Source organism: Phalacrocorax aristotelis, chromosome 8 (genome assembly GCF_949628215.1).
Source record: "Phalacrocorax aristotelis chromosome 8, bGulAri2.1, whole genome shotgun sequence".
NCBI classification, from domain to species: Eukaryota; Metazoa; Chordata; class Aves; order Suliformes; family Phalacrocoracidae; genus Phalacrocorax; species Phalacrocorax aristotelis.
This window is the reverse complement of record NC_134283.1, coordinates 15,449,889-15,475,887: the sequence shown is the minus strand read 5'-3', so window position 1 is coordinate 15,475,887 and position 25,999 is coordinate 15,449,889. Positions and strand designations below refer to the sequence as shown.

Here is a 25,999-nt window from a genome sequence, read left to right as displayed (position 1 = left end):
CATTTATATTAAAATTAATATGTTGCCACTTCCAATGCTCTAAACTAGAAACAATTTCCTATGCATGTACCAAATTATTTTTCAAGTCTTGTAAAGTTAAGTGACAATGAATGATGCAAGTAATTCTCAGCCATATCCAGGTAGAACACTGAAATAGTCTGACTGCCGGTAGTCAATATTTTCCTGCAAAGTCATTTTGTAGATAATGAAGCACAGGCAAAGGAGGACAGGAATGACAGGGTACAGTGTAAATCTTATATTTATATCAGTAGCATTTTTCCAGAGAACATTACTTTTATTATCACACTGTATGATGCAATGTATCTACATGGAAGAGATATTTAGTATTAGTATTTTGCCATCAGGAAACACAGTGATATTATTTCTCCTTTGCTCTGACTGCAATATCCATTAATAGGAATGTCAGTATTTTAATAATGTCAGATAAATAAAAAGCTACAGTGTCTTAGTAGAATTATTATCAGATAATACCTTCAGATGTATGTTGAAGCAAAGGATCCAGAAGATCTTGATATTCCTTTACTTGTGCAGGATTTCCTCTAAAAACTCCTAAAAATAACAAAACAATAATTGATTAAATGGAAGAAATAACTTTTCCGTGAGCTTAATGTTCATAATAGAAGAAAAATATCTAGTATTTATTTTTCAGTGGGGTAGTACTTACACACTGAACAGTTCATGAAATGTAAAGGACTGAACTGTAGATCCACACTAATTGCTACAACTAAGCCTCACAGGGCTCATGAGTCAGCTGCTCTCTTATTAGCTTAAATGAAAGTGATGGCCAGTTCCATGGGATAGCAAAACTGTGAACTTACTGAGGCTCAGGAACTGGACGAAGACAACCAGTCCAGCTAGCTGTAAATAACTTCCTTAATTATAGCAGAATGAAGAAGCAGAGCTTGTGTGCCAGTATGGAGGCAAACAGGCTGGTTCTAAATCTTTAGGACAGTAGCAAACTGATCTAGAAATAAGCTGTCTAGAAATACCAATAAATGAATAGACAAGCAATTTGAAGTACTAAACTGAAAAATTCCACTCCAAAGATTTTTAGATGGAATATATACATTGATAAATTATATAGGTATTATATCTTCATAATCTAGAGGTTCAGAACTGCTGACACACCTTGAGATATTAAGCAGAACAGTCAATTCTGCAATGCTGCTTTTGGGGAGAAATTGGTAACTTTGGAAGTCCCAGTACTTTAAATGTCTTTCTAGCAGAATTTAGTAATCCCAAAATGAATTTGATGAAGATTAATATAACCAGTGTTCAGTTCATCAGAAGTTTTTCATACATCATACATACATTTTCATACATGAAAAGATATATACCAAAAGCATTTCTGTTCATCAAGAAAAATGTGGATGAACTTGACAAGTCACACTGGCTTTTTAAAACAGAACATTTTTTTAAAATTAAACGAGAACAACTTAGATTAAAACTTTTCATTGTACATCTTTCACTAATTTCTTTCCACAGTTTTCCTTTTCAATTACCACATTCTTCCATATTATTAAAAATAGCTGTAGTGTTTCCCTCCTTACCTTATCCTAGAAAATGACTATAAGCCTCTGCATTCCACCAGAAGTGTAAAAAAGCTTTTGCAAATGCTATTCAAATATGGCTTATCCAAAAACCAGTCATAGTTCAATCCTTTCCAACAGCTATAGATGCACATCTACTACCCAGAGAGTCCTAAACAATTTCCTTTTCAGAAAAATCACAAAAGTAAATTAGTACTAAAGCAGGATTTTGTATTCCTAAGAAGGGTGAATTCTAAAGGGCAAAAATAAGACGAAAATCACAAACCCATCCACTGACAAGAAACGTACCAGAACAGCTTTTTTATATAAAGTTTAGATATGTTTTTTGTTAGGAGATATAGAATCATTAAGGTTGGAAAAGACCCTTAAGATCATCGAGTCCAACCACTAACCTATCACTGCCAAGTCCACCACTAAACCACATCCTCAAGCACCACATCTACCCTTCTTTTAAATACCTCCAGGGATGGAGACTCCACCACCTCCCTGGGCAGCCTGTTCCAGCGTTTGACAACCCTTTTGGTGAAGAAGTTTCTCCTAATATCCAACCTAAACTTCCCCTGGTGCAGCTTGAAGCCATTTCCTCTCGTCCTATAGCTTGTCACAAAAACCTTATCTTTTATGTTAAGAATATCCAACAAATTATTCTACCGAAAAGCCAAAGCACAGTAGAAAGCTGGAGTTTGACTGCTGTATAGAGATTTCTTTCTTTCTATGGCTCTTCAATGCTCTGTCCAAAACCAAAGCTTGACAAGTGTTGGTCGCTATATTTTCAAATATTCCCAAGCACATATATACAGGAAATTAAATCACTTGCCAAGAGAAACAAGCAAAACAAAAGTTTGCAAGCAAAAAAGGGTGTGTTTAGATGACACACCGAACTGTTCCAAAACACCTGAGAAGAGTCATGACATAAGAGCGAGATATTCTGACTAGTTGTAATTTAGTCTTATTGGCAGACATTGTAGAGGATAAAAAGATGCATTTATGTGATAATACAATTGCTTTTATATTATTAATCATCTAGTAAAGGTAACAGTTGGATAATAATGATCTTCATCCATGAGGAACAAAACAATATTATTATTACTACGAGAAAATGCATAACTAATTCATTAGTATCTACTTGCCAGAACTGTCTTAACTCTCCATATCTTAAAAATCCTAAAAAGCTGTCATTGACAAAACAGAAAGGTTGATGAGCTAATTAGTTTGTCTGATAAATGAAAATATAAGGGAATACATAGTAAATATACAGTTACTTGAATATGTTCTGCTAGTCTTTCAAAAAGGAAAGAATGAAAGAAGTTTTGCTATTGTCAACAAAAATTGGGGCCTTATGGACTATGATTTACATGACTCTCTCCTTTATTTAATGGAGCACTGTCCTATTGTTCTGCAGGTAGCAAAATCCAGCTATCAGGACTTACCAAGATATTCAGTAGCTTAATACACTTTGCTGAACAGGCTTTCCTTTGTACTCTGCAAGTGTGTTGGATGAGCAAATAGGCTTTCAGCTGAACCAGTATTCACAATGGAACAGCCTGAGAATTTTTCAACATTTACATTATGAAGACATTGAACTGTAATCTACTACTGCTCCTATTTAATTGTTGTGCTGGTTTTGGCTGAGAAGGGGTTAATTCTCTTCACTGCAGTGCCTGTAGTAGTCAGGGACCTTTCCAGCTTCCCATGCTCTGCCATGTGGCCAGGAGGCTGGGACGGGTGGGGCCATGGCCGGGGCAGCTGACCCTGACTGGCCAACGGGGTGTTCATTCCATACCATGCGATGCCATAACCAGTATATTCAGGGGGTCAGTTGGCATGCAGGGTGTTGCAGCTTGGGGACAGCTGGTGTTGGGTCTGTGGGTGGCTCTGTCATGTGTGGTTTGTTTTGGTTGTTCATTCCCCCCCCCGCCGTTTCATGCCTCTCATTGTTTTCCTTTCCATTACATTTTTATTGTTGATATTTTAATTATTAAATTGTTCTTATCTCAACCCATGAGCTTTACCCTTCTGATTGTCTCCCCTGTCCCACCGGTGGGGGAGTGAGCAAGCGAGCGACTGTGTGGGGCTGAGCTGCTGGCTAAACCACAACACTCTTTTTTGGTGCCCAACTGGGGCTCAAGGGTTGGAGATAATAACACCTGCTGGTGATAGCACCATGTTGTCCTTTTTGCAGTTGGTGTTAAAGACTGATGTTGGTTTGTTTAGTCTGCTGTGTTCTGCTGTGATTAGTAATGTTTTGCCTACGAGCTTTGTTATGCAAACACTTATCTTCACCTTTATCTGGTATTTGGGGTTTTTGCTGAAACCCTTACTGTACTTTGGATACCACCTTGTTGAAGCAATTAGCAATTTTACTTCCTCTTCTGAGAGATTTTATATGGAGGAAATACAGAATGGTATCTTTGCAACTTTGTTCTATGATGTCTGTGCCTTTGTTACAACAACGTTTTTGTATCTTGAACATCCTTGGGTGGTTAAGCTGCACTTATTGTTAGTTTTTGGGCATGTTGCTTTGGTTTTGACTAAGCAACTTAAGAATATCACCCAGAAATCTGCCCCAAGGCTTGATAGTTACAAGTGGCAGGGCATGTGGGATAGCATGGGCAAATACCTAGGGCAGTGGGCACCCCCAGTGTTTTGGAGTTTCACCCCTGAACAAGTGCAGAATCCTGAAAAACTAGTAGAATATTTGGAGAAAGTATGTTGTTATTCTGGGAACTCCAGAGAGACACAGATAACTGCAACATGCTGGGGCCTGGCCCATGCGTACCCACCCCTGCTCAACAGGATTCAGTGCTCCCAAGGGGAAGAGGTCTCTGGATTGAAAGGCAAAGTGACAGGCACTGCGGTCACTCTAGGCCCAATGACAGACACTGTGGCTACTCAAACCCCCATGACAGGCACTGGACTCAGAGAATAAACCCATGCCAGTATCAATCACCCCCATAAACAAGAAGAAATATTGGATGCAGAAGTCAACTCGTTTAGAACGGGATGGTGAAAAAGCAGGGCCATCACGAGGAGACAAGGAAGAAGTCATAAATGAAATAGAGACCACCCGATCCCTGTCCTTGAGTGAGTTGCAAGATATGCAAAAAGTTTTCAGCCGTTGTTCAGGTGAGCACGTTATCACCTGGCTGCTCCGATGCTGGGATAATGGGGCCAGTAGCCTGGAACTAGAGGGAAAAGAAGCCAAACAAATGGGATCCCTTTCTGGGGAAGGGGGTGTTGACAAAGCAATTGGAAAAAAACCACAAGCCCTCAGCCTCTGGAGGCGACTCCTGTCCAGAGTAAAGGAAAGGTATCCCTTTAAAGAAGATGTTACATATTGCCCAGGAAAATGGACAACCATGGAGAAAGGCATCCAGTATCTAAGGGAATTAGCTGTGCTTGAGGTGATTTATGGTGACCTGGACGATCAACGGTCATCCAAAGATCCAGAGGAAGCTGAGTGCACACGACCCATGTGGAAGAGCACACCATCTTTGTATGCAAACTCATTGGCAGTAATGTCCTGGAGAGAGGATGAGGCAGTGGCAGAGGTGATAGATTCTGGGAGTATGAAGCAAATATCTCTTCCTCGCTCATATCTGCTGTGGAGAGATGTGTATCCTGAGAGGTCCAGCAACTCAAAGAAGATAGTTCCTACTCCCCACCTCTACAGAGTAGTATCTCAGCTGTTAGGAATAAGCGTCCTTTGGCTCAAAGGAGAGGATGCACACCATGAGCCACCCTATGGTTCTACCTGCGTGACCATTGAGAGGACATGATGAGGTGGGATGGCAAGCCTACCTTGACCCTAGAGGTATGGGTACGTGAGCCGCAAGAAAGAACAATCACTCAGGGAGGTTCTTCCAGCAAAGCTGCTGCTCCAGTTTCCAGTGAGCAAGTCCCCAGACAGACGAGTAGAAGTGCTGATTTTATTTCTGAGCATAATAGAGAGACTCTTGATTCACATTTACAGGAAGTGAGTTGTGACTGCCATGATCAAGACTAGAGGGGCCCTGCCTCCAGCCAGGTGGAGGAAAGGGATAACTGGGTTTACTGGACTGTGTGGATCCGATGGCCTGGCACATCTGACCCACAGGAGTATAAAGCTTTAGTGGACACCGGTGCACAGTGCACCTTAATGCCATCAAACTATATAGGGGCAGAACCCATTAGCATTGCTGGAGTGACAGGGGGATCTCAAGAGCTAACTGTATTGGAGGCTGAAGTGAGCCTAACCAGGAATGAGTGGCAAAAGCACCCCATTGTGACTGGCCCAGAGGCTCTGTGCATCCTTGGCATAGACTACCTCAGAAGAGGGTATTTCAAGGACCCAAAAGGGTGCAGGTGGGCTTTTGGTGTAGCTGCCGTGGAGACAGAGGAAATTAAACAGCTGCGTACCTTGCCCAGTCTCTCGAAGGACCCTTATATTGTGGGGTTGCTGAGGGTCAAAGAACAACAGGTGCCAATTACCACCACAACAGTGCACCAGCATCAATATCACACCAACAGAGACTCTCTGATGCCCATCCATGACCTCATTCACCAACTGAGGAGCCAAGGAGTCATCAGTAAGACCCACTCACCCTTTAACAGTCCCATATGGCCAGTGCGGAAGTCTAATGGAGAGTGGAGGCTAACAGTAGACTACCATGGCCTGAATGAAGTCACTCCACCATTGAGTACTGCTGTGCCAGACATGCCAGAACTTCAATACGAACTGGAGTCAAAGGCAGCCAAGTGGTATGGCACAACTGATATCGCTAATGCATTCTTCTCAGTCCCTCTGGCAGCAAAGTGCAGGCCACAGTTTGCCTTCACTTGGAGGGGTGTCCAGTACACCTGGAATCGACTGCCCCAGGGGTGGAAACACAGTCCTACCATTTGCCGTGGACTGATCCATACTGCACTGGAACAGGATGGAGCTCCCGAATACCTACGCTACATAGAGGACATCATCGTGTGGGGCAACACAGCAGAAGAAATTTTTGAGAAAGGAAAGAAAATAGTCCAAATCCTTCTGAAAGCTGGTTTTGCCATAAAACAGAGTAAGGTGAAGGGACCCGCACAAGAAATCCAGTTCTTAGGAATCAAATGGCAAGATAGTCATCATCAGATCACCGTGGATGTGATCAACAAGATAGCAGCCATGTCTCCACCAACCAGCAAAAAGGAAACACAAGCTTTCTTGGGCATTGTGGGTTTTTGGAGAAAGCATATTCCAAATTACAGTCTAATTGTAAGCCCTCTCTATCAAGTGACCTGGAAAAAGAATGATTTCAAATGGGGCCCTGAGCAACAACAAGCCTTTGAACAGATTAAACGAGAAATAGTTCATGCAGTAGGCCTTGGGCCAGTCTGGGCAGGACAGGATGTAAAAAATGTGCTCTACACTGCAGCCGGGGAGAATGGCCCTACCTGGAGCCTCTGGCAGGAAGTGCCAGGGGAGACCCGAGGTCAACCCCTAGGGTTTTGGAGTCGGGGATACATAGCGTCCAAAACCCACTACACTTCAACTGAAAAAGATATATTGGCAGCATATGAAGGGGTCCGAGCTGCTTCAGAAGTGGTTGGTACTGAGGCACAGCTGCTTCTGGCACCCAAACTGCCAGTGCTGGGCTGGATGTTCAAAGGAAACTTCCCCTTACACACCATACAACTGATGCTACGTGGAGTAAATGGGTTGCACTGATCACCCAGTGGGCTTGAGTAGGAAACCCCAGTCGCCCAGGAATCTTGGAAGTGATTATGGACTGGCCAGAAGGCAAAGATTTTGGATTATCACCAGAGGAGGAGGTGACACGTGCTGAAGAAGCCCCACTGTATAACAAACTGTCAGAAGATGAGAAGCAATATGCCCTGTTCACTGATGGGTCCTGTCGCCTTGTGGGAAAGCACCGGAGATGGAAGGCTGCTGTATGGAGTCCTACATGACAAGTAGCAGAAACTGCTGAAGGAGAAGGAGAATGAAGCCAGTTTGCAGAGGTAAAGGCCATCCAGCTGGCCTTAGACATTGCTGAACAGGAAAAGTGGTCAGTGCTCTATCTTTATACTGACTCCTGGATGGTGGCAAATGCCCTGTGCGGCTGGCTACAGCAGTGGAAGCAAAACAACTGGCAGCGCAGAGGCAAACCTGTCTGGGCTGCCACATTGTGGCAAGATATTGCTGCCCAGGTAGAGAACCTGGTTGTGAAAGTACGTCACATGGATGCTCATGTCCCCAAGAGTCAGGCCACTGAAGAACATCAAAACAACCAGCAGGTAGATCAGGCTGCCAAGATTGAAGTGGCTGAGGTGGATCTGGACTGGCAGCATAAGGGTGAACGATTTCTATCTCAGTGGGCCCATGACACCTCAGGCCATCAAGGGAGAGATGCAACATACAGGTGGGCTCGTGATCGAGGGGTGGACTTGACCATGGATGCTATTGCGCAGGTTATTCACAAATGTGAAACGTGCGCTGCAATCAAGCAAGTGAAGTGGGTAAAGCCTCTGTGGTATGGGGGACGATGGCTGAAGTTTAAATATGGGGAGGCCTGGCAAATTGACTATATCACACTCCCACAAACCCGCCAAGTCAAGTGCCATGTGCTTACAATGGTAGAAGCAACCACCGGCTGGCTGGAAACATATCCTGTCCCCCACGCCACTGCCCGGAACACTATCCTGGGTCTTGAAAAACAAGTCCTGTGGCAACATGGCACCCCAGAGAGAATTGAGTCAGACAACGGGACTCATTTCCGAAATAGCCTCATAGACACCTGGGCCAAAGAGCATGGTATTGAGTGGGTGTATCACATCCCCTATCACGCACCAGCCTCTGGGAAAATTGAACGGTACAACGGACTGTTAAAAACTATGCTATGAGCAATGGGGGGTGGAACATTCAAGGACTGGGATACACATTTAGCAAAGGCCACGTGGTTAGTCAACATGAGGGGATCTGCCAATTGAGCTGGCCCTGCCCAGTCAGAAATCCTACATACTGTGGAAGGGGATAGAGTCCCTCTAGTGCATGTAAAAAATATGCTGCGCAAATCAGTCTGGGTTCTTCCTGCCTCAGGCAAAGGCAAACCCATTCATGGGATTGCTTTTGCTCAAGGACCTGGGTGCACTTGGTGGGTGATGTGGGAGGATGCAGAAATCCAATGTGTGCCTCCAGGGACACATGTTTTGGGTGAAAACAGCCAATGAACGGAATGGCATAATGCAAACTACTATATAATATTGTATGTCATCTTTATGTTGTATCAATATCATAGTACAAACCACCCACTCGATGGAAGAAGAACTTTGATGAAACAAGCAAAGTGCAGCAGTGATGGAACAATGACTGACTTGGTAGGCAGCAACTGAACGCCACACACACCATCTTTCCCCTCTTGAAAGACTGATATGACAGATGGAGCCCAGAGTCATGAACTGGGTGAACTCAATGGACATTTTGATGGACATTTTACAGGGAAGGTCCATAAACTAAGGGAATGATGTCTGTGTATTATGTTAAAGGATGAGAAGGGGAGGGGTGGTGGTTGGTAAGGTTGTATTGGATGGTATGGGACCAGGGCATGGCGTAAATGGTATGGAATAAGGGGTGGAGAATGTGCTGGTTTTGGCTGAGAAGGGGTTAATTCTCTTCACTGTAGTGCCTGTAGTAGTCAGGGACCTTTCCAGCTTCCCATGCTCTGCCATGTGGCCAGGAGGTTGGGAGAGGGTGGGGCTGGGGTAGCTTACCCTGATTGGCCAATGGGATGTTCATTCCATCCCATGTGGGGCCATGGCCAGTACATTAACGAGGGCAGTTGGCACGCTGGGCAGATTGCAGATTGTGGGCAGTGAGCAGCTGTGTTATGTGGTGGTTCATTCCTCCCCCACGGGTTTTGCGCCTCCCATTGTTTTCTCTTCCACTGCATTTTAATTTTTGTTATTTTAAGTATTAAACCGTTCTTATCTCAACCCACGAGCGTTACCCTTCTGATTCTCTCCCATTGCACCAGTGGGGAGTGAGCAAGTGGCTGTATGGGGTTGAGTTACTGGATAAACCACAGCATCTGTCTTTTTGCATTTTAAGTCGCTCTGAATAAGCTTCAAATTTTGCATTAATGAAACCTGTGGAATTGGAGGCATGCACAAAATCTACTGATAAACTTGTTCTATTTGATAGAACTGTGGTACAGGAAAAAAGACAAGCACAGTATGTGCAAAATATTGTACTTTTGCTTTGTAATACAAGAGGAGTAAAATGCTTTCGTTATTCTTCTAATTTCACTTAAAGATTATTATCTTTCTTGTTCTTTCCAAAACTGCGAGTGGTCAGTATAAAATGCCAGTGCTTTTCTCCTCAGTTTTGGCCATCTTTCTCTGAAAAACGTCAAGCATTCCATTAGAAAAATTGATTGCAAAACCTTACTACATCTTCTAACAAAATACTTTAATCTGTGGGTGGCCACAGAGGAGTCTAGGCAAATAACAGGTTTCTATGCCCCCTCACCATCTTTATTTGAAAACCATTCAACACACTAAAGGGGAAAAAAACACAGATGTAAAAGGATGAAAACCTGGACAAGTCTTTCTGATGGCTGTAATCCTTACTCATTTTTTTATTCAGACTTTTGTTCTATGTGAGTTTTAGCTTCCATCCTGAAATCATCCTGTGAACTTGTCTGGTATGTCTCCTATCCTCAAGACAAGGACTAGTTAGTGGTATTTGTGTTGTTTTTGTTGGTTTTGTGGGTTTTTTTTGGGGGGGTGGGGTAGGGGGTTTAAATCAGACTAACTGGCTACACATGGAGGAATGTGGCCAAGAAGCACAGGCCTTTCAAAAAGAAACTAGGCCTCTTCTGGTTCTCTTTCTTCTCTTCCGAGTTCTTTTTCAATTAGCACAGAATATACAACTTCAAAAATTGCAACATTCCATTTATCAATGTGTTCTCTCTTCCACTTCCTTTTCTCTTATGTGCTGCTGTGAAATTCTGATATACTGTGAAAGTTTTTAAGGCTTAAAAGGCAATGCAGGACTGAATATCACCGATGTAATCTTTAAAAAAAACCCAACTGTATCAAGTTCTGTTCTAAAAACAGTTCACATTAAAAACGCTGAAATACAGGGCGCTGTGTGCTAGGGTTTTTTTAACCCAAGAGGCAGAAGTCTCAATGAGATATTTAGCATCACTGCATTATAGTGACGCAGGACAAGAAAATAATTTTGTATCCTTCCTCTAGGGGCTCATCTCTAATGCCTTTAAAGAACAGGAATGTAAAGCTGTACTTACCATCAATTATCATGAAAATAAAAAAGAGAGGGAATTCACACTCAATGCCATCAAAAAGCTGAAAAGAAGAAAAATTAATTAGCCATTTCACCATTTTGGTTTAAGGAAATTTATTTGAATATCCTCTTGAATAATTTCGAAGCAAAAAAATACAAACATAAATGCAAAAACATTTTAGTACATCAGCCCTTCGTTTAGCTTACAGCTTCTTAATTCTATGAGCACTTTAACTGAGCTTTTACATATGCATTCTAAAGCAGAATTTTTACATAATCTATGGCTTATTTTCTCCAGCGAAATTATTGGGGGGGAAGTAAATTTTCATTTAGACAACCTTTACTGATATACACTGTGTCAAAAACAAAATTGGTTTCTATACACTCATATTGTAGTCAGCTGTGAAATTAAATAAATGATAAATAACTTCCTTATTTGTCATGTGAAATCACCTGTACCCTAAATGTAAATGGAAGCACATTCATTACAAAACAAATCAATGACTAACTTGCTGACTTAGCAACCTCTCAAAACTGCACATGCCAGATTACAAAATGCATCTCCCTCCCTTGAAGCAATTAGGAATCTTTGTGCAATTCAAATTGCAAATACTGGGGGAAGGGGGTCTGGTTTGGTTTTGTTTTCTTTTGGTTTTTGGGGGAGGATTTTGGTTTGGTATTAGGTTTTTGGTTTTGTTTTGGTTGGTTGGTTGTTTTTTAAGTGCTGCCTAAACATTTTAGAAAACCAAAATGTGTCCTTACATAGGCCAGGTATTACTTTACCTTAATTTCTGCTGGCTTGTAATAACGTCGTGTTCTGTCCTCCAGTGCTGTTCTGTACCCATCTCTCAGAAATCTTTTAAATCCATATTTTCCTTTCAATTTTCTAATAATTTTATCTAGTGTTTGACTGAACAAAACATCATCATCCAAAGCAAATGCAGGATAACTAAGACAGGGCAAAAGAGCTGCATCAGTATTCTGTAGAAGGAGAGGGAGAAATAGCACATTACAGATTCAGTGTGATCTCTGACAACTATTTGATGCACAAAGACTGTTTAACTTACTAAGTGAAATATACATTTGGAACATTTATCTTTATCAAAATCATAGTACTAATGTATTAAACTAGTGCGCAAAATAAAACTTCTAAAGATATACAAGGATAAACTACAAACCCAATATTGGGATATATGATTTAAAAGAAAACTTATTTGACTCAAAATCTGACCTACTTTACAGTTGATAATCTGCAGGGATAAGTGATTACATTCTAGAACTTTGTGGGGTTAGAAACTAGAAATATCCTTCAGGTTATTCCTGGAAGAAACACAAACATTTGGGTATCCTATGCTCAAAATGAATCACAAGCATTTTATAAAGGTGCAATGCTGAGAAGTAACTATGATTAAATCATTGTTTCTGAAAAGCTTTCTCAGGAATATTCTTCAGGCGCTGTAACAAACATGCCACATGCCAATCTGATTTACAAGTAAGGTGATAAGGGAATAATTTCAGGAAAAAATATGAGTAGCATTTCTCAAGAGTCACATGCAACTATGATGAATTAAAAACACACGAAAAAATACTAACCAGTGCATCACCACTATGGGTAAGCTTACAGAAACATCAAAAAGTAGTTTTAAGTTGTAATTCTTATTTCACACGCTGTTTCATTATTCCTTTCTGCTGATATATCTAATATGTTCAACCATTTAAAATACCATATTTTTGCCAGTACTATTGATGTGAACCCATAAAATGAAAAAAAAAAGGACACAAACATTCCTCCTGTAGCATAAGTAACTTATGAAGCCAGCTTCTGTTGGAATATTTCAAGTCTCCAGCAACTAATAAACAGCAAAACAGTTCTAAAAGACCATGCGATTATAACAAAAGTAGCTGACAATGCCTTTTATTTTAATTATCCAGTAATACAACTCTACTATAATTCTTCTACACAATGAGTAAGCTATTAGTGTTGAAGATTAATAGTTTGTTTCACAAATAAAAATGCTATCATATCCCAGAATGGACAAAAAAAAGCAGTAAAACGCTATTATCACTTATTTTAAACTACAGATTTTCAAAAACCAAATTTACCTTTGATGTCAGTACTAAACTAGATTTTTAAAAATTAATCTATACTTCAGTCACTTAGATTTACTTGCTGAGGAAATATTTATTTGTAACAGTAGCTTATAATAACAACAATAAATCCTCCATATTCAGCCATTTATGAAAGCCAACCTTAAAGGCTTCTTTGCTAGACAAAAGAATGAATTAAGCTAAAATAAAGTTTTTTAAAAATGCAGGTACTGAATGTACAGTGGAAACTAGGCCAAAAGAAAGACAATCACAAAGACTGCAAACGCTAATTAGGTTACTGCAGATAATTTTTATTTTAAATTTTATATAAAATTGTTTAGAAAGATACCAACAGGCTACCATTTTAACCTAAATACGCATAAAGTACACCATCGTAATTCCACTTCAGAGTAACAACTACAGCACAGTGACATTTAAAAAGCAGAAATTTAACATCTTCCCAGCAAATCCCTATATTAATGACAGCATAATTGCCATCACAGAACTAAGAATTATGTTCACATTCATTTATTTTCTCCACGCTCTGTTGAGGTGAATTTCATTTAATTACTTACATGAGACTTTGACTCTCGGGGCAGCAGTGAACAGAGAGTCTGTCTGTTACGGTTATGGGCGTCAAAATCCACAAATATAACAGACCAAGAGCAGCCCTGTAAACAGAACATTAGATTTATTTAAGGGAAAGGGAAGAAAGGTTAGCATACCCCGGTGAAACAAACTGGTTCTTTGTTTTATTTAGGTTATGTTGTAATAGTCTGATAGCTGGTAATTTTAATCAGAAAATGTACCACAACATCAAGATGAAAACATTTTGAATTTTCAAACATATTTAAATATAGCCAAAATTAGATTGATTTATCTACTAGTGATTTTGAGTTATGGGATTCATTCAAGCTATGATCTCTTCCATTAATTCTTGAAAAGCTGATGACTGTATTAAGGACAAACAAAAAAGTAGCTCAGCAGAATTTCGGATGATACAATGATTTCAGGATCTGGCTACGATCAATGCACAGTTAAAGATTATAACAGAATTCTTATGCCAATGTCATATATATTAAATACTTCACATAGATTTATAACTATTGTTTCAGATATATACAATACATTGGGAATAAATTTAAGAAATTTAGCATAGGATATAATGCAAAATAATGATAAATTAAATATCTTAATTATATTAAAAAACCCTTTTCTCAATGGGTAAATAAATCTTTTAGTGAGGGAATGTTAGGATTACAGCTTGACTGTATTTTTATGCCATACATATAACTCCCACTTTTCATGAAATACGTCTGGTGTGTTGGAGAAGAAAATGGACAGCATTTAAAAACAATGAATGAACTCCTTTTTACATTAAAGCATGTAAAATTCTGATTAAACAAAAAGCCAATAATTTTTCAGTTCATAATTGTTCTTTATCGTATCTGGCACCTAGGAAGTACAGCAAAGGGTACATTAAAATTATCTGAACATCAGTTAAGCAGTGCTTTGTTACAGCATAAAAAGCAGTACAATTTCTTATAGAAATACATTATTTTTTTATGTTTTCTAGAATTCAGGGAGGGAGGGAAGGAACAGTTAAATGTGAATATCAACAATAAGTGACTTCTATTTTGTCTTCTCTGGGCGCATCCATGAACGCTCAGGGAAACTGCCCTACCATGATATACTCAGCGATATATAATACACATGCATGTGTGAGAGCACAGCTACAATACTACATATTTGTATTTACTAGTCTCTTCCAGCATCCACAGTGTGAGTGGAAAAATCTGCATGGAAAGGCTGAGCAGTCTGTTGTCCCCAGCAATGATTTATGCAGGTTGCACTAGCATAGTTGCATGTGCAAACAAGTTCCTCTTGAGGGGCTCAGCAGGATTTCTCAAAGCTGTTGGAACACAGCGGGAGCTAAGCACAAAGGCAAACTCTGCCATAGACTGAAGGTCAAAATGGTTTTTGTTTATGCTAAGTATCTTGGAAATAAACTCTCAAAGCATTTAAACTGGTTTTGCTTCAGCAATTTATTAATCCATTTCAGAATTTAGTAAAAAATAATTTGAAGAGAAAACAAATCAAAACAAAAAACAGCAGATGCATTTACTGGTGCTCGAGACTGTTGGAAAGGTAAAGATTGCAGATAAATGTTTTTTTCTGAAATACTGGCAATGTGTGTATAATGCCCGATCATTATTTAAGATCCTTACTAGCTCCTAGTCCTTAACACATAATATCAGTTTTTCAAATGTACATAAAGTGAACCAAAACTAGACCAAATGGTTAAGTCTTTTTGAAACAGTGTATTTTTGTACATACATAAAGTGCATAAAGAGTACTTTCATATTTCTCTGCTCAAACAGCCATGAATATTTCCTGAGGAGCAGATTCTAAACAGAGCAGGTCTATTATACTACAGTACTAGTACAACTATATAGATGCAAAAAAAAAAAAAACCCAACCCCAAAACACAAAAAAACCCCAACAAACAAAAGAACCCACCATGAATAGATATCCACAAAAACAAAAAAAAGTAATAATGGGTGTCTAAGTCCATAGAGTCAGAGGATCTCGTGTTTTATGCCCTATGACAAAGGGTCTAATAATAGTAAGTGGTAGAGCTTTTCATCAACAGATAAGATTGTATTTCTATGTCAGTTGCTCGCTATTTAAAGCAAATTTTAACATATTATCATCCCAGGCATCTGAATAACACTAAGAAGTTTTAGTTTAACAGTTGATTGTATGTGAATAAGCTATAAGAAATAACTTTTTGTCCAATGGTGCTAATGATTATTTTATGTGACTGTTCCGATCCATACCTTCTATTTTACCAATGGAAAAACTGAGACAAAAACAACTAAGAATGTTTTCATAAACCAAGCAGTACAGAAAGGAACTTGGAACATAATTTGGAGGGTCTCCCAGTCACAATTCTACAGTTGACCTAGCCTACACTCATTAGCTCACACAGAGCACCTGAAATTCCCCTTATTCACCATGTATCATTTTGCCATTTATATCTTCTCTCCTTTGTACTATTTCCTTTATGCCAAATAGTGCATTTAACCAAGTTCCTTAAAGTTGAGTCTTTGAAACAGAGAAGTATCACACTCTGAAAGTCAGCTCCATCTGATGTCCAAGACAAAAGGAGAGCACAGGTATTACATAGAGAAAAAAAAAATTCCTACCTTGAAGCCAGCAAGAATATACAGAAACTTGCCTCAAAAAATATACACATAGGACTTCAAGTCAAGGTCACAATATAAAATTATTAAAACTCAAATGGATCATATACTAACTGCAGAAAAAAAAATTTAAGTATAAAAATAAGCTACTCATGTAAACACGTCATTTTTTAAAACAAAGTTTCAAATGTTACTCAACCTTAAGAAGAGTTAAAGCAAGTTTCACCAATTAATTTTTAATTCTTATGAAATACAGACATTTGGGCATGTGAGCAACGTCCATCAGTTACAAGTCAAAAGACATGAAAGCTCCCAAGAAAACAGTGCAATATGGAAACTTTACTTAGTGTACTGAGCTCACCACTTTGTAGCCTGACTAACCTATCTTCCCTTCCACACAGTTTACAGACAAAACTCACCATCAAGTTTTCTAAGTATTTCTACACACCCTTGATGCTATCCAACTTTCTTTTTAGCTGCATTCCTACCCTTTGTTCCCATTCACTAATCACACCATTAGCTTGACAACAATCTCTTCCATTTGTAAATTTTCTAGACCATTAGTTTGGAAGAGGATTCTTCTATTTTAGCTATAGACTACTGTAGGTGTAACACCTAAAAGATGATGTACGTAGAAGGGGAATACAAGGCAGAGAGAAAAATCTAAGGAAAGGCTTGCTTTCTTAATTGATCCAAGCCATATGAAAGGATGGGAAAAGATTTTACCGGTATGCAACTTATTGAAATTGAAAGTCAATAAAACAGTGGGATTATGCACCAGTAGCTTGTTTGAAGTCTTGATCAAAAGCCACATGAAGGAAGAAGATAGAAGTAAGGTAAAGGTATACTGTATTATGATCAACAGATAAAATTCTGAAAGAAAAACTTCAACGAAGTCCTTTTTCAGAATAAGCTACTATCATTTTAGATTTTTTTTTAAGAAAAAAAGTAATTCTTAATAGTAAGGGCACTAATGATTTTATCAGATTAATGCTGTACCTGAAACTAACTTTTTTTTAAAGCTGGACTCTAACAAATTGTACTAGATATTCATACATATGTTCCACAGTTGATCCTCTGGTTCACAGTGCAAATCATTACTGCTAAAAAAAAATAAATAGGCGAAAACAAACATTTTTATTACCTGATTTCCAAAGAGATTGAAGCCATTAATTGCTTCTAAAGCTGCTTTTGCCAGCCCCACGGAGCTGAAGAAAAAAACAAAAACAACAAAAAAACCAGAGGTATCATAATTCAAGACCAGATTAAAATTTAATAAGTTTGACATATTTCAGAGCTATGATCTTTTCTTGATTTCTGTGCTTAACCTTTATGTCAACAAAATGATGATGCAGCAAATTTGGGGTGGATTTAATTTTTTTTAAATACTTTTCGGCATTTTTATTTGTCTTCAAATGTCAGAGACCATCTGGAAAAGTTCTCACCTTGCTACTAGACACCTGGCATGATGTATTTCAAGGTCTTGCTAATAGCATATTAACAGAGGATTTAGTTCAGTACAGTTTTTCAACCCAGCTCTTCACCATTGAACTATAAAAGACTGATTTCTGAGTAGCTTTTGATATAAATAAAAGAGCTCATCAATCTGGATTCAGAAAAGGAGGATTTTCTGATGTCAGCCATATAGTGAAAGGTCTTTTATTTCTCTTACTCCATGACTAATATCCGTCACAAAGAAAACAAGACCCAGAAATACTACCAACAAGCCTTCAAACGAGCAAGTTCATGTTTAAATACATTAAGCACTAGTTGTATCTACTAAAATCACTAATCATTATACAAATTTTAAGTCAAGTTATATTAAAAAAACAAAACAAAACAAAAAACCAGAACAAGCATTCCCCCTTAATGCACGTACACTTTTGATGTTTGGGGTTTTTTTGAGGTTTTTGTTTCTTTTTTTTCCCGTTTGTTCTTTAAAAAGCTCAAGATAAGCTAATAAAACTCTACATGCATTTGACAGGTTTATATGAAATTTGAAATATGACAGAGGGCATTATTTTCAAATATTGTTTTAAAGAATACATAATTATAGATAGGCCAGCTTCACATGCATCCACTAACTGCAATAAAGAGCTAAAGCATTAACACACATAAAATGCTAAATTTTTGCTTATTCATTCCAAAATTCTAGATGTTAAGGTCACAGGGCATCAAAAAGTAAAACATTAAATGAGCTAGTTCCCAACACTGCTAGAGTCTAGAAACATAATATATAATGTTACCAGATTTCTGACAGTTCTACTGTTGAATACAAGCATTCAAAGTAGGGAAAGGGCGTTGGACTGCTTACTAAGTGGTTACATAAAAGTATAGGATCTAGAAGTACTACTGAAGTCTAGTTAATACAACAAACACCTACATTCTCTTAGGCTATCTGGTAAAACTGATTCAGAGCATCCTGCAAAACAAAACCTAGTGTAATTCTTCCAACTTTATTCATAAAACTAGAACTTTAAATCATGCCTTTTGTCTCCACTTAACTATAGTGCCTCTGACCAATGCATCTTTACCTGTCTCTGCTTCATTTCTGTACAAACCACAACAGTGATTTGACTTCATTGACACCCCATGTGCTATCCCAGATGTGCGTCCTTGTTTTGAAGCATCTACTTCAGAATCAAGTTTCATCTTTCCCCCTAACCGCCCACTCCTTTAGATAGGAGCTCTGTTTTCCAAGTAGCTTACAATTGATTTGAAATATTTTTAGCCAAAAACAATAAATGAGACAATAGAAAAGGAAGACAGCAGAATAACAGAGAAGTTCAGATGTCTACCTTGTTATCTTTAGAAGTTAACAAATCTGAAGGCATATAGCAAAAGACTAGAAAAGGAAAAGGTAGAATGAATCAGGCTGACATGACAAAAGATTCAGAGTTAAAAAAAGACCGTAAGGGTAAACAAAAGTGACAAAACATAGTACAAAGACATAGATCAACACTGCAGGAGGAAAGCCTCCATCCAACCTTAGCATGATAAAAATGAGTGGAGAGAACCAAAAGCTTCATCTTTCCAAAAAGCCTTTCCCTATAAGGGAGAGGAAGTTGTTGACACTGTCCTCAGCTAACAATCATTTAGACGCAGCTACCGTGTTTCTTCCTACTGCGCACAATACACACATTTGAAGAAAAGCAAAAACAAACACACACACACAAAACAAAAAAGGAACTCTCTTAAACACATGCACTGCTATACACAGATGCTTGAAAAGTCTGAATTTTTAAGAACTGGGAAAAGTCTGGGGAAAACAGAATATATCAATGAGTTTAACAGTTTATTATTAGCACAGTAATTCCTTGAAACAGTCTCTTGAAAAAAAGGACAAAAAATGAGTTAAAATTTTGTATCCTTTTTTCTCTAAAATTGATTATCCACTCAGTTAACCACACTTCCCCTTTTTCCATTTGGGATAAAAATTACACAGTACTGCTAAACAAGGAATGAAAAAAAAAAAGTTGACAAAGAGATAGTCATGATTGTGGAAAATTAAAGCATCCTTAAGACTCTACTTGCAGGGAAATATTAAAATTAACAACAGCTAGGAATATGTACTTTCTGAACAGGACAGCCCTAGATGTTTTGTTTATAAAGATAATTAAGTAACACTGAGTTAGAAAAAATACTCAGAAATAATAATTAATAATCCCTAACTTCTGTATAAGAGGAGTTGTGATAGTACTGACAAACAACTGCACTATCCAGCCCAAAAAACCTACAGCAACCAAATTGTCAGGAAACTGCAAACAGGGACTATGCTTTAACCTTAATTATTCTATACTCCATGTGGCATTTTGGGACCAGAGCAAACTTTTTACCTTACTGTAAATAAAATTATTTGTACTATTTATTCATGTGAAATATAAAATTTCAAATGTTTACTAATTCATATTTTAAAGATGGGAGCCAGTTATGGTTACACAGAAAATATTGAAAGTAATGAAAAAAAAATCAGTGTAGAGTTATGGAATGTGCTTGCTTTAAGTACTGGTTTACCTGGGTTGGTTTTAATATTAGAAGTACTTTAGACACTGATTTCAGATGCCATCATTCTTTTAAACTATTACCAACAGGTTTATAAACCTCTATCTTTCTTTCTGAAATACTGCCAGAAATAGTCCTCGTGGGATTTAATTCTAATTAGTTCAACAAGAGAAAGTTGATTAGGTTAACTAAGTTCTGCTCTGAGCAGCTGTCATCAAACAGTGGTGAAATCCCTCAGTTTCAGTATCTTCTGCTGATGAAAGGTTTTGGTACTGGAGAATGTGATGAAGGAATAAACTGAACTCAGAAGTGTTGTGAATATAGTTATTTTTCTGGCTCTGTTTCAAGTACCTAAACATGAATGTAATTGTTCTAACAACTGCTCTGTTTTAATTATCACCCAGCAACTGATCAAACAAATTGGCTTGATGACTCAGAGCAGAATTTTTCCTAGGAGTTAAGCATTATTATCAAACTGTATACATAGAAAATGAAGATAGGAGAAATCCCACTCACTGAAACCTGTATCACATGTTAAAATCTCATATTCTCCTTTTCCCTTCCAAATAACACTTCTAATACCAACAGTTGGATATTTTCAGAGTGGGGAAAAAAGTTACTGGCAAAAGGTAGGGAAGTAATAGTTGTTCAACAGCAACAACCGCTGGTATGCAGATAATGTAGAACTACTCACTCTACCTACAAAATAGGATGATACTGCTTGGAAAAAAATTGAAGACAAACATGGATTGCTTCCTTCAAACAACTTCTCTCTTACATACTCAGTCATTATTTTACAGTAAGAAGAATACTGTAATTGATCAGTATTTTTCTACCTCTGGTTATTCAAAGCCCCCGGAGACTTCAGTATTCTCACAAATATTACTTGCAGATGAAAATGCAAACGTCTCAACATTAAAATATTGCTTTCTTTTCCCCATCACGTAGTATTTCTTCACATTATAATGGTATATCAACCATTCCCCATACACACAAGTACTACTTGGTTTACTACAAGTTTCATGGGTAACTGATAAGAGGGAGTTCCTTAAAAAAAAAAACAAAAAAACTCTGTGAACAGCTCTAGTATCAAGGATATCTTTTGAAGACTAAACAATCACACAACATAAAACACCTCAGAATTATGATCACACTTCAGATGCTTGTTTCGTTCCTCTTGATTAATGTCTTCTTGTTGGGCAAATTAGAAGAGTTTTTACAATAAACGTTATGCTCATGTCTTTCTAGAGAAACAACAATCTTCATAATGGATTGTTTTAACACTATGAATTAAAGGAAAAACATATTTTAATAAATATGTTCCTTCCTCCACTCAGCAACCCACCATGAACATGCTGTGTTAACCTGATGGATCTATTCCCTGAGAAAATGACGCTTATTTGGAGATGGCTCCAAAACAAAGCCTAACCCAAACCCTCTTTACATATTCCTCTGAAAATGTCACAGGATCATAAAGTCATTGGCTGAACTCAGCTGGTCCAACATGAAATCCGAGTTGAAGCTAGATACAATAACCAAGACTGATTCAAGTAAACCATAGCCTCATCTAGACAAGTCTCAAAACCCTCCAAGAAAGGAGATTCCATAACTTCTTTTTAGTAACCTGCTCTGGTGCTTTACTGCGCTTCAAGTGAAAAGGTTTCTTTTCACTTGAAAAGACAAAAGGTCCATACTGAATCTCCCCAGGTGCAATCTGTAGACATTACTGTAGCTGCGATTATTGTGATTCACGACAACTTATCAAGAGCATCCTTGCAATCATATTGCTATGGGTATCATTTGACCTCAGTCCATATGCAGGGCAGGGGAAGCTGTGACTAACCTACAGAATTTATACTTCCAGCTTGCTAAAAAAGCATTAGTAAATTCACTTAAACATCATTCATAATTTCCAGTAACTTTTAATCCTTAGATTTACCCTCTCGGTACAATACCTGAGGACAAACAAGAAAATTTGAAGATTCTTAGCACAACTGCTAATCAAAGCACAACATAAAGCATATACAACCTTAATCCTCCTCCCATTCAGTTTCTTGCCTCCATCCAAAAACTGTGCAGTTCAACTGGAATATCAAACACCAGAAGGGGTGTTAACATTACCCAAACAACAAAACAAAAAACAATCCCACAACGACAATAATTTAATAACAAGACAAAACAAATTAGAACAAGGAGGAACAGCGCTGTAGCGATATAGTACCTGCGCTACAGAGAAAGCAAGATCAAGGCTCTATGGTCTTAGATTTGGAATGTGAAGACACTGCACTTCAGCGACTTCATTATTCTCACAGTACATATGGGAGATGTCAAAGACATTTCACAGAGGTACTCAGCAGACGCCTGGAAAACAGCTTGATCATATGGTTACAGGACAAATTAATTTTTCAGAAGTTCAGCCGTATGGCAAGGGGATCACGCTATAACAAAAGCTGTTACAAATCTTGCCTGGTCCACAGAGTGTTTTGCTATTTATCATTTATAAGAAGTGTTTTGAACTGTACTAAGAGAGAATACCAAGACTGTGTAAAGACTTAAAAATATCTGCATCTTCTAACACAGGTCATAATTTGCAGTTATTATTAATGGATTTCATATTATATAATACCTTCTTTAGAAAGAAAGCCTCTTTCAATAAAAGACAAGAAATCTAATTCTGAAAGCAAACACACACTGTATGTAGACTTGCAGTGTGAGTTTTAAGTGCCAGGAGTACAGCATACTTAATACTGAAACTTAAGTGACTGGTTTGGAGTCCATAATCACTGAAGACAGACATACATCATTCATGACTAGGCCTGATTAGTTATAATAACATTTTAATTTAAAAAAAATTTTTTTGGAGATGTCTTAGGTAGATAACACCACAATAGAAGCATAACAAAGTCTAGAGAATATTTTAGTGTACCCAGGGCTTTCCTCAATAATATCTAAATACATCTTTTGATGCGTGTTCCTCTTCCGTGTTTTCTGATTTATGAGAAAAAGGGAAATTGCCTACTGGCTTCCTACAGTGAAACAGAGTATCAACATGCACACAAAGAAAGATAAATAGGGGCAATACCTGCTTCTGATGACCAAAGTCTACTTCTTAAATTAGGACCAAGCTCTGTACCTCCTTTGTGTCAGTTCAATGATCTGTTAGATTGGCTCAGTCCATCTCATAAAACTTCACCCTTAGAAAAACCAACCTATAAATGTCAGTCCAGATGAAGACAAGACAACATGCCTATTTCCATCTGGTTTAAAGAGGTTCAGTTTTCCCTGGAAGAAATTCACACACTGAATAACCAGAATGCTGCAAACAACAGGGGACACAGGAGTTTCAGGGTTCCTTTTGTGAATTTGTACAAGGTGAGATGTGGAAGGAAATATATGATTCTCTAAGTGAATGTTCATGTAATCTGGCATTTGACAATTTTACAGACTAAGAGGAAGAAAATCCCAAACAACTAATAAAGCTAATTATATAATAACAACTTGGAGGTTTCAGTTCTCACACCAGTACTAAAGCTCTACAAAAGCCCTGAAAATACATACCTAAATTAATTATTTTGCTGCAATGACTTCTAACTATACCTACAGCTTAAAATACATGCCTGTATGTGAACAAAGAAAAATTATTTCATTCTGAAATGAGAACACAGATTCATTTGGCAACAAAGACTTTGAGAAATGTGTATCATTTGCAAGCCCATGTTAATTATGATGATCAATGGCATTTAAAAAATCCTAGATTATCCAAGCTATAGCCATTTTTATGTTTAATAAAACCTCAGAAATAAAAAGTGAAGAAAACAATAGTCATGCTAGAAAAAGGAAGTTGTCAGATTACAGATTTGATCCTTCAAGACAGACAGCACGTGAGCAACTCCACTGAAGTGAACTGGACCGCTCTAACATTTAAAATGTTAAGAACATTCCTAACTGTCTTAAGGGACAGGTGTCAGAACATGCAGCTACTTGTAGCATCTGAAGAATGTGGAAAGAACTTGTGCACTAGACTATCCTCCAGTGTCCAGCACCTTCCTCCCAGCACGGTAGAGTTGAGAAAAGTCTAGACTCATGATTCAACACTTCCTTAAATCAGGATATTCCTAAACATTTTTGTGAATCCAATCCACTGCACATGCTTTAAGAGTCTGAACTGTTCTGAACACAATTTTCAGAATAATATGTGTGCAGCTGCACATAATTATTGGAATTTGAATACTCAAATAGCTAAGCATCTATGTGGTTTATTTCAGCATGCATATGATGATGAAATTATGCTTCACACTTTCCCAAATACATCTCTCAGTCTTTAAAGAACCTTAATTTAGTTCAAACAGTATTTTAATGCATTATTATTTTTAACTCACCCCGTGAATTCTTTTAAGTCATATCACATTTATTTGCTTTGATTGAAAGAGCTATAATTGCTCACCTACCTTGAATGCAGCTCTGGACTGCCATTGTTGTATTTACTTCCTCTTTCCCAGACACCAAAATCTGGTACACGATAGGCTCTTTCCACGCAAAACACAAGATTTTGAATGAAGGACACCTACAGGAAAGAAAGATAGAAAAGTGACTGAAGGAAAACAAAAGCATATTTTCTTTTGCTCATTTTTTTTTTCAAAACGACAAAGCTGATTTAACTCAGCCATCATAACTGTGCCTTCCATCCTCCCCCCCCAGCACCCCCCAAGAATAATGTTCCCAAGCTCAGATATTCTCTTTAAAACCAGTTTTTAATCTGTCCCAAATTAGGTGATGATGTGATTTATGCAGAAATTCCTACAAAAACAGCAATAAAAATTATTTCATATTCAAGACACATATTTGAAGAGCTCCAGAAAGGTGGTATTTTTATCTTTTAAAAACAATTTGTCCTAAAAACAATATCAGACAGCAAAAGAAATTAATTCCTACAAGATAGGACACAGAAATCTTGGTGCTATTTCTTGCATCATTTTAAGAGAACTGATACGCCAAAGTTTTATTTTATTAGCTCCAGATAATACATACTTTCGCAGATTCAAACACACTCTGTTATAAACACAAATAAAGCTCTGAACCAGTTTAATATAATTAAAATCTCCTCTTGGATCAACATGTTTTAACTGACTACTAAGGTATTTAAGGGTAATTTAAGGTATTTAAGGTATTTTAAGGGTATTTAACTATAGCTGGGTACTTAATTTATGTAGATACTTCTTCCTTATTTATGCTGTTGAAAGGGACGTTTGGAGTTGCTCAATTGTAGAAAAGTTAAACTGATGATAAACTTCACAGTTCACCTCAATGAGCCCACAGATTAGAACTCACAGGAAATGTAACCACAAATGCAAGATTTATACTGGTTCATCCACCAAAGCAAGGATTTCATCCCCTCCCACCCAAATTATTCTAGGGGATTCTATGGGAAAAAGAATATTGCAACAGCTATAAGCACAACCATACTGGGGAACTACAGAGGAGGATCCACTTTACTACAGTCAAGTGATAGTTTTTTAAGGAGCTATGAGATAAAAACCAAATCTTTTACTGAAAGGCATTTGCTTCCATTTTAATTTACCTGTATATATCTGTTTTGGCTTTTTCTCTCCATTTTCCCTTAAATCTTAAAAAAAGGTACTCTTTCAGATACACCCTTCATGCTAATACCAGTCCACCAGCAATATATATAATTCCATACTTACTTGTCTCTCTATATGTGTGTCTGCTAAAATTTCACTATAGGGTGCTCATGTACCATTATCTGTACAGTAAATCTTTCACAGCTAGTACTTTCAAGGAAACAGACCGCCCCACTCTTTAGATATTTCCAGTATTATTAATCCCTGTAATTTAGTATTTGGTTATAT

General features: G+C 37.8%; 1 protein-coding gene across 20 annotated transcripts in view; it reads right to left on the bottom strand.

Moving 5' to 3' along the window:
* The window catches only part of PHKB (phosphorylase kinase regulatory subunit beta), a 93,249-nt gene that overhangs the window by 45,217 nt on the left and 22,033 nt on the right, over positions 1–25,999 (bottom strand). For all 20 annotated transcript variants that reach the window (XM_075101530.1, XM_075101515.1, XM_075101514.1 and 17 more), the window contains 6 exons: positions 24,581–24,696; positions 17,275–17,338; positions 13,500–13,595; positions 11,620–11,817; positions 10,841–10,898; positions 493–570 (listed from right to left, as the gene is read on the bottom strand). In XM_075101530.1, coding sequence (XP_074957631.1) covers positions 493–570; positions 10,841–10,898; positions 11,620–11,817; positions 13,500–13,595; positions 17,275–17,338; positions 24,581–24,696 — 610 coding nt within the window. The remainder of the gene's footprint in view (positions 1–492; positions 571–10,840; positions 10,899–11,619; positions 11,818–13,499; positions 13,596–17,274; positions 17,339–24,580; positions 24,697–25,999) is intronic.